Source organism: Malania oleifera, chromosome 6 (genome assembly GCF_029873635.1).
Source record: "Malania oleifera isolate guangnan ecotype guangnan chromosome 6, ASM2987363v1, whole genome shotgun sequence".
NCBI lineage: Eukaryota > Viridiplantae > Streptophyta > Magnoliopsida > Santalales > Ximeniaceae > Malania > Malania oleifera.
The window spans coordinates 13,490,868-13,501,333 of record NC_080422.1 but is presented as its reverse complement, the minus strand read 5'-3'; the positions used below and the strand labels follow the sequence as shown (position 1 = coordinate 13,501,333).

At 37.9% G+C, this 10,466-nt stretch overlaps 1 protein-coding gene across 1 annotated transcript; it reads right to left on the bottom strand.

The window, feature by feature from the left end:
• Positions 1-519: 519 nt before the first annotated feature.
• On the bottom strand, positions 520-9,481 carry LOC131158122 (GDP-mannose transporter GONST3). The gene is made up of 3 exons (XM_058112745.1): positions 9,163-9,481; positions 9,000-9,071; positions 520-2,039 (listed from the first exon to the last, which is right to left on the bottom strand). The coding sequence occupies exon 3, from the start codon at positions 2,037-2,039 to the stop codon at positions 909-911; it is 1,131 nt and encodes a 376-aa protein (XP_057968728.1). The 5' UTR covers positions 9,000-9,071; positions 9,163-9,481; the 3' UTR covers positions 520-908.
• Positions 9,482-10,466: the final 985 nt, after the last annotated feature.

Sequence of the window (10,466 nt, the reverse complement as noted above, 5' to 3'; positions counted from 1 at the left end):
TTTTGGCCATATTTAATACCACCAAATTGCTTCAAACTTGCTGCTTCTATTTGGTAATGTATGGTGTAGTAACTAAGGGTTGTTTGATATAATGAAAAAAATAAATATGAAATCTATTAAATTTTAATTTATTTTAATTCTAAAATATAACCTACCACGGCAATATTATTTTCAGTTTCAATTTTTGACTTCTAAGTTTAATTCATAATTTATTTTTATTTTTCATAATTTTTAACAATGACATAGCCAGTATTGCCTTTCTTTTTTTTTTTTTTCCCAAATTGTCTCATTAATTGAACGATCTATAGTCTGTACTTGAGATTCTATGCATCAATGGTAAAAAGAGCATGTGCACATACCTGCACAGATTCTTTCTTCTGTCTTCGATAGGAATACAAATTACCATTTATGCTGGGAGCTTTGCCATTCAAGTTCAAGTTAGTATGAAATCCTATGTAGCATCTCTTATGCTGCATTTGGAAGCATGAATTTCAAATTTTGAATTTAAATTTCGATAAATTTAGATAAATTTTAAAATAATTTTATATTAAATCTTACCCAAATCCAAGGTCTCTCTACAAACATGGGGTTAGTACATTTTAACAACACAAACAAACAAACAAAAAAATGCAATACTGCTTGAACCCAGTTTTCTGATTTCGAGCAAGGTTGATTGAACAAGTAGGATGAGGAAGTGAATTATCAACAAAAAAATAGAGTTTGGGAGTTTGGGTGAAATGGGAATGGAAAATCAAGCCAAGTTGGCTTGCCTCCCAATCTGAACCAGATTCTGATGAATGCTCTGCTAAAATCCAACTTTTTCTCATCTTGGTCGAACAAATATTCCTATCATTAGAGTTTGCCAATCAACTAAAGAATGTCAGAAGATCGCTTGCCGAGATGGCCTATCATTTTCCGTCTCCTGAGACAATGGCTTCTTTCTCATTGTTATTGTTTTCTGTGTTGCTTTGCATTTGAAGCAGCTTCTGTTCTTCCTCCCCACTCCCTTGTGCTTTTATTTCTGCTGCTGGTTTAGGCTTGTTGGTTGTAGACTGCTGGTACATAACCCCGCCAAACATACAAATCAAAAGCCCCACTGTTCCCAGCAGTGTCGAATGCTTGTCCCATACAACCAGATTAATTACAACTGTCAATAACTTGTTGACTATGCCGAGGACAGTAAATCCAGTTGCAGAAATAGCCCTCCGGCAGGAGAATCCAAAGAAAGAGATTGCTAGACCAAACAAACACGACAACCCCACGGGAAAAACTACCTGGAAAGAGTGCCAATCTGACTCATCTGCAATTTCATGCTTAATCCTCTTCAGTTCTCCCATTATAAGCAGCTCCAGGGGAAAAAGTAAGAGAGCTTCAAGGTTGTTGTACAGCACAAGACCCCATGTATTTAGACCAATGGTCATAACCACATGCTTTATATAAACAAAATCTATGGACATGCTTACCAGGTAGGCTAGAGCCCAGCTGTAAGCCATGAACGTGAACTGGTAATCTGTGAGGACATATAGCACACTCCCGCCAAAGATCGTGGCAAGTGATAGCCAAGTCTTCATGGATGGCCAAGGCTGGTGCAAGTAAAGGGTCTCTCCTATAGCAACAAATATGGGTACCGCTGAACGGAAAACAACGAAAGTGTCAACATTGGCATGGAGGAGGAGTTCACTGTTGGTGAAGAGGGAAAGGTAGAATATAACAGCTGCTGGTAGGAACCGCCACATGGTTAAAAATTCAAGTGGGTCATGCTCTATGAACTTGAGCCACCCACAAATAAGAACCCCAGCTGTACTTGTGAAATACTGTAAAGCAGTCAACGCCCCAGGGTAAGGAAATTTCATGACAGCCCATTTGTTGATGATGGAGAGCAGAGATGCAGAAATGCAGTAACCAGCAGCAATACCATATACTGAAGCTTGCTGGAGTAAGCCATCATACCAAGGTGCCTGGATTTTACTTGAAGGAGAAGTGGCATCCGGACCTTTCGTAGCCTCACTTGCTTTTGGATTCTCCACATCATTAGGCATCTAAAGAAAATCAGAAACCATATCCATAAATAAAGATTAAGTACTCAGAAAGAAAAATTAGAATATTTAAAGGCATCTTTTGTTTCATAATCCACAGCTAGTTTATTAAAAAGAAAAAAATGTTTCTTGCATGAGAAAGGCACTAAGTTAACCGAAGGACAGAAGAATGAGAAATCTTCTTGCCACCCCCTGCAGTAGAGCTTTTTATTAATTTATTTATTTTGTTTGGTACCTGCAGTAGAGTTACATGCACAATATGATTAATATGATATAAAGCCTAAAGTTGTCCGAGAAATATGAAACTTATTTGTCTTTTCTATTCTTGCAAACTGTCCACAATTGCTTCCGTGAACGGAAGAAAGACAACAAAATATCATAGCAGTCAGCTTTGCAACAATTGTCAACAAAATTCTTCCACATTCAGTACATTGGCACGATCGAGAGTTTATACCCAACGGCATTATGAGGGGACAAGTATCAGAAGAAATAACACAAAAAGAATTCAAATTGGAAAAAACAAAGAGGGGGGGGGGCACCAATCAGAACACTGAAGAATTGTGGTAATACAGTATTAGTATCAGACTAACTTGTTGCATTATTATTAGAACTGCAGTAACCAAATTATTTATTTATTTAGTTTTGGTTGTTGCTTTCTCGTCATACATGGGAATTCCTTTGTCTGATACATCTTTTGGACATGATTGGAAATGCATACTTTTTTCAAATTCAGAATGCTGCAGAACAATGTGTGTTTTTCTTGATTTGCTGGATTTGGGGATTGCTTGGTGTTTGGATGTTGCTATTATTTTTATTTTTTCTCATGGTTCTTTCCTAATAGTCCATGCACATCTGTGTGTTAATGAGTTTTTTTACCAATTGAGAGGTGCTTAGATCAACAGGACTTTTATGTTTCGTGACTGCTAGGTGTTCAGGGTTGTCACTGTTATTTTTATTTCAGGGATATCACTGTTATTTTTATTTTTCTCATGGTTTCTTCCCAATGGTCTCTTTGCATTTGTGTGTTAATGAATTGTGAAGCTTGATGGCGCAAGAAGACAATCAAGAGCGACAATCATTCACAACAATGGGAGGAGTAAGTGTTGAAGAGAGAAATTTGTAGCATTAGGATAGGATAAATGAAGTACTGAAGAATTTTGGGCCTTTTCTTACCCTGCAAGTTCTGCATGATATATGCTGGGTCAAATATTCACATGAAATAGAATGGTGCACGTGCTAAAGAGCATATCCATATAGATAGACTAGCTGAGATGAGAATTGCAGAGGGGGGTTGTTGGCAAAAACGAATAAGCAAATAAAAAGGAGAAGATGGTCATGGTCTAGTCATGTGTATGGGGCACCAGACTAGTGAAAAAATGCATTCTGTAGCTAGCTCAAATGAATAACATAAGGCTTCATCAAGTAATTTGAGTTGTAATTTAGTGTTAGGTCTTGGTTGTTTCACATTAGCTTGATAAGATGGTTATGTGATCATTTCCTGGCTCAAACCAATAGCTGCAAGACTAATGCATAGTTATTTAATATGCCCTTATTGAAGATCTTATTCCAATCTTCAAGGAGCCAAACTTATGAAATTCAAAATTCTACAACTGTATCATTCATCCCCTATAAATACTACCCATTGTATAGCCCAATTGTTCACATTGCCACAACTTGAAATAAAATTATTTTCTTCTCTTCCAAAATTCTCTATGTTTCTATTTTTCTTTATGGTATCAGAGTCATTGTGAACACTAGGCAAAAAAAAAAAATTTACAGTTCCTGCAACATTCAATCTTCTGTCTTACCTTCCGCTCCATTTTCTTTTCAGTATCCTTCTTGCTCTTCTTTCATGGCTACATTATCCCTCAATGTTGGCAACTTTATCACCCTTAAACTCACCCCAAACAATTATCCCTTGTGGTGTGAGCAAGCACTGGCTCTAGCCAAGAGTCAAGAATTAGTGGGGCATCTCACAAATGAAGAGCCAGCACCAACAAAATACAGAATACCAAATTCAAGCATTCCCACGAGTGCAGGGGACACAACTCCTCAATTAATAGATGCCTTCATAGCATGGCAGAAGTCTGATCGTCTCCTTCGAGGGTGGATCATTGGGACACTATCTAAGGAGACTCTCAGACTTGTTGTTGGCCTCGACAAAGCTCATGCGGTGTGGGAGGCTCTCAAAAATGCATATGCCCAAGACTCACAAGAAGGTGAGTTTACCTTACGCCAACAAGTTACATATATTCGGAAAGAAGATCACATAACAATCATCGACCACATTCACACCTTCAAAGGTCTTGGTGACAATTTAGCAACAATTGGGAAGCCTCTTCCAGACCAAGAAAAGGTATTTTGTCTTCTCACTAGCCTTGGTCCACAATATGAAATCTTCACAACAACTATGTTAAAGCCTCCAAGACCATCCTACACTGAGTTGGTCTCTCAACTCCAAAATTTTGATCAAAGACGAAATTGGTTCTCTAACCACACTGATGTTCTACCCACGTCTCACACCCATCAAGTGGCATTTTATGGACAACAACAGCAACGTCCCCAATCAAGCCCTCCAGGCTATTGTGAATCTTCACAAAAATTCACGTCAACCAGACGTGGGTTTCAAGCACAACAAAATAGAGACTCAAGGCAAGCCCAAACAAAATATACCCCTCAGTCAAATACACAGCGGCGTCCTCCACCACCAGGTGAATGCCACATGACACCTATCGAGAGGGACAAGTATCATGACCAACAGGGTCAATATTGTGGCATGATGGGCTGCATTGCAAAGATATGCTGGTGGGTACCCAAGAAATCAGTTTCACAAGATGACATACCACAAGGACTTGTAGCATTAACGTTGGACAACACCATTGCAGACACAGAATGGACTACCGACACCAGTGCTTCCAATCACATGACTAGTAAGTCAATAATGTTAACTAATCTCTGAAAATACATTGGTTCTAACTCAATACTAACTGGAGATGCGTCTTCATTGCCAATTCTTGCCATAGGAGACTCTTATTTAAAACAAAACCATTTTGTCTTACCCCTAAATGATGTGTTATTAGTCCCTAACTTAACCACTCAATTTCCTGTTAATTGTGAATTTTCTAATATTGATTTTCATGTTAAGGAAAGGGAAACAGGACAAGCAGTGATGACACAGAAACACAAGGGTGATCTTTATGTCCTACCAATTTCACCGGAGTTATATTTCTCTCAATTCAAATCCAGCAATGCAAAAGTTTGGCATCAACACCTTGGTCATCCATAGTCTTCAGCTTTACAAAGACTAATAAATAAAGGATTAATTGAAGTTGTAGGGATAACAAAACCACAGCATCTTTGTGATAGTTTTCAATTAGGAAAACTTAGTCGATTACCTTTTTCTTGTTCAAAACATTCAAGTACTAGTTCCTTTGAAAAAATTCATTGTGATTTGTAGGGAACCGCTCCTACTCTTACTATTGAAAAATTCAGATATTACGCTTGCTTATTTTATGATTTCTCTACATATACATGGTTTATTTCTTTACGTCAAAAATCTGATTTTTTTCCAATGCGTATATAGCTTTTGAAAATTATGTAGCTAGACAATTTAACAAGTAAATTAATTTTTTTCATTCAAATGGAGGTGGTGACTTCATAAATTCCAAATTGTCTACTCACTTTCTTTGCACAAGTATTGTGCATCAAGTATCAACACCATATACACCCGAGCAAACAGGTATGGTTAAAAGACGCCATAGGATTATAACAAAACTAGGTATGACCATGTTATTTCATAGGTATGACCATGTTATTTCATTGTGGTGCACCTTTATATTTATGGGTAGAGGCCTTCACTGCCGCTGTTTAGCTAATGAATCAGCTGCCCACATCAATCCTTAATTTTGAAACTCCATATTATGCAGTACATGGAACCCATCCAATTTACTCCTCACTTCGAACCTTTAGGTCTAAGTGTTTTCCCTACACATGGGACACGCGACGTCACAAGTTTGATCCCAAAACACTTATCTGCATTTTTGCTGGTTACAGCAACCAACACAAGGCTTATAAATGTTTTCATCCATCAAGTACGAAAATTTTTATCTTCCGGCATATTGTCTTTAATGAGCTGGTTTTTCCCTATAAGTTTACACACCCCACCTGCTTGACAACAACAACACCACACATAATTAGTATCTTTGACACTTGGTTACCTAACAATACCACTCACTCACTTGGAGACACAGTCTCAAACCCATCCACATCTCCATGGATAAGTACCTTACAGCTATCCCAAGATGCAGCAACATCCATCTACCAAAATTCCACATCAACCGACCCTCCATTCCTACCTCTTCACAGCACAATGTCACCTACCACCACTAACACCTTAGCAAAGGCGTCTCCTGCATTACCTCACAGCGTTAGCACAGGCGTCTCCTACATTATCTCACAACTTAACTTCACCAAACACATCACCACCCCACAACTCACTACCACCTGATAACTCAGCAATATCCCATACCATAGACCCACAGCCCATGCATGAATCAGTGCCATCATCTCACCAACATCATATCTCTTCAGGACAAACACACTCTATGGTCACTCGGTCTAAACTTCATATAGTCAAACCCAATCCCAAGTATGCCTTGACCACACTCACATCGACCACAATTCCACGTGAACCTCACAACATAAAGGCGGCTCTAGCACACCTTGATTGGACAGCAGCCATGAATGAAGAACTTGCTGCTCTCCATCAAAACAAGACCTAGACACTTGTTCCTCACACACCTCACATGCATATCATTGGTTCCAAATGGGTGTTTAAATCGAAACTCAAACCCAATGGCACCTTAGATCGACTTAAAGCACGCCTAGTTGCCAAAGGGTACCATCAAATTAATGGGGTTGACTACACTGAAACTTTTTCCCCTCTCATCAAATGCGGCACAATACGGTTTATTATAACAATAGCTGTCACTCGACAGTGGACTATTAGTGAACTAGATGTCAAAAATGCTTTCTTGCATGGTTTGATTTCTGAAGACCTATGTATGCAACAACTACCAACGATGGCTGATCCACACCATCGAACATATGTTTGTAAACTACAACGCACACTCTATGGCTTAAAACAAGCCCTACGTGCTTGGTTTGATCGATTTAGTGTTTTTCTTCTTAGATATGGTTTCTTTTGTAACTTGGCTGACCCTTCCCTATTTGTTCTTTACTCTGATTTTGGCTCCCTCATTTTACTTCTTTATGTGGACAATATATTACTCACTGGATCTACTCCAACACTTGTTCCATCTTTCATTCAACTCCTACGCAGAGAGTTCGCGATGAAAGACTTAGGGCATATTCATCACTTCCTTGGCATAGAAATCACTCCAACATCCAATGAGCTTCATCTATCCCACTCACACTACGCTCACACTATTCTTGAATGCTCCAACATGGTTGATTGTAAACCCATGAGTACACCACTTGAAGCTAAAACTAAACTTACTTCCAATGACACTCCCAAAGACGATCTTAGTTACTATCGGGGACTTGTCGGTGCTTTACAATATCTCACATTCACTCGTCCTAACCTTTTCTTTAGTGTTAATTACGTCTCACAATTCATGCATGTTCCCACAATGACACACTTACAAATGGTTCGTCGTATCCTATGGTGTGTCAAAGGATCAATTGGAATGGGGTTACATTTTTCTTCACACACTCCACTTGATCTAGTTGCTTTTTCAAATGCAGATTGGGTAGGATGTCCTACAACAAAACAATCAACCACGGGCTACAATACATTCGTTAGCAACGCACGAGAGTCAATCAATTCCATCCATGAAGACATACCCTCAATCAATTAAATCCATGAAGACACTTTAGCAAATCCCTCACCAAATAAAGAAGAATTCAATCCACATGAAGATTGGTCCAATGGCCAAAAAATCAATTCAAACAAGGACGCTCCTAATCAATATGCAAATCTGACACCTGACAGAAATCGCCGACAGATTCATCAAACCATCGACGGTTTTACCATTCCGTCAACGGTAACATCGACAGTTTCAGACAGTATGCAATTCCAAAGCAAACCGTTGACGGTTTCACCAAACCTTTGTTGGTTTCATCACAGCTCATGATCGTTGCTGCACACTTATTGAAGATCTGATTCTAATCTTCAAGAAGCCAAACTTATGAAATTCAAAATTCCACAACTATATCATTCATCCCCTATAAATACTACCCATTGTATAGCCTAAGTGTTCACGTTGCACCTTGAAATAAAATTTTTGTTTTTTTCTTTTCCAAAATTCTGTGTTTCTATTTTTCTTTAGTTATCATTGATTGAAGAACTATTTTTCTCAGATCTATCTGAAATTGAGTAATATTGCCCTCATCATCAAAATCCAAGTTTATGGTGTTGCAAACCCCCTAACAGATAATAATTGTTTAGACTTGGGGAAATAGTAAAATAAACAAAATAATGAAAATATTTAGGCAACAAACACAGATGAGCTTCTTTCCTGTACGCAAATTTTTCCTAGAAGAACCACCTCAAGTCCTCACCATTCACCAACTTCTTTCTCTAACACTAATTTTTTCCACAAAACATAAATCTAAACATAAATCCAAGTAGATTTGGAGTTTTTTTCAAACCATTATTTTTAAAATTTTAAAATACCACAAAACATAAAAGAACTAAAACTTTCAAGATATCCATGGAGTGAATACATATATTATATAGTAAATTAAAGGAAAAACACATGCAGACAATTTAATCAGCAATGCCAGATTAAAAATTAACAGACAAAACAGCTAAAATTAATAAATAACCAGTGCGAGAATAACTTCAAAATAATTAAAATAAATAAATAATGAGTGTGACTGTGTGAGAGTAACTAATAAGCAGCTCGGAGAGTCAGCTCGGAGAGTCGGAGAGAACAGAACCTGTGTGATTCGAGTTCGAGCACTCGGGCAAAGCTGATCTCTTCCGTCGCTGAAACAGTGAAACTCTTCGCCCTGGAACACATCATGATTCATCAACGGATCCGTGAATAAACAACCTAGAAACGTAACAGAGAACCCAAAAAATCAAAAAATCGTAACTCACCTCCACCTCTACGGTAGATCTGCGTCTCTGGGAGTCTGGGACCCGAAGGCCGAAACGAAAGCCGAACAGCTACAACGGATCGTGGGGGAGATTGATCCGTGAGGGATACAACGGATCGTGATCCTGAACGACCTCTGCCTGCGTCTGAGCGTCTCTACCTCTGCGTCTCTGGAACGAGTCAAATGACCACCGTCCGTCGGCGTCCGAGCGTGTGAGGGTGAGGGAGATGGCGTTGTGCCGTTGTTGGCGACTTGGCGTGCAGCGTCCTGGTAAAGGGCGCACGGGCATGGCAGTGGAGTGAAACAGTGGCCTGTGGAGTGGAAACGTGGAGAAGGCTAGGAGCCATATAAACGGGTCACCCGCGGGCAACCCGACCCGATCCCAAACCCGGATCCGAATTGGCCCATTTATAAACGGGTCAATTCTGATTGATCCGTTTATGAACGGATTGACTTGTATGAAACCTAAACCTATTTTAAATGGACAGGTCACGGATCACCCGTCGAATTTCAACACATTTTACCACCCCTATTTGGCAACTTTAGCTTACCCACATTTCACATTTTTCATATGAATTGTACAACTACGGAAACCACAATGGATAACAGCAAATAATAATATAGTTGCATATCCCATTTTATTTTATTTTCAAATTCATATGTAATAAGTTGTGTTGAAAATACATTTTAATTTTAAATTTGAATTTATACGATTCTTAAAAAATAATTATTATAATTTTGTGTTATGATTTATATAAATTTATATAAATCTAAGTTTAAAAGTCGATTTTTTTTTTCTACTTTTAATATGAAGATAGTGTATTTTACAAGAGAAAAATTATTAAGTTGAATTATTCAATGAGGTTGATTAATCACATGTAACAAAATTAAAAATAGCAAACTAAAAGTGGGGTTAGTTAAGTGAATTTTTTTTATGGGCAATTTCTTCTGATAATTTAAACATTATTAAATTTTTATTTACTATCACATTTCAAGTTATTTAAGTTTAGCTTACCCCTTCTATTGGTACTAACTTTAACTAGTTTTCTCCTTATTAGTGCGCTTAGGCTATAAATGTCCAATCCATTTACCTACTCTCCTTTGTCACTATAGATGTGTCGCGCCTAATTTACCACAAAGATATTTATTTCTTAATTTTATTTTAATGTTATTGGATTCATTGATCCTAACATTTTTATTTCAACAACTTTTTTTATGTTTTAGATATATTGTTTCTTAGTTGCTAAATGTTTTGACCCATATAATATAATTGGTCTTATGGTCATCCTATAAAGCTTTTTAAAA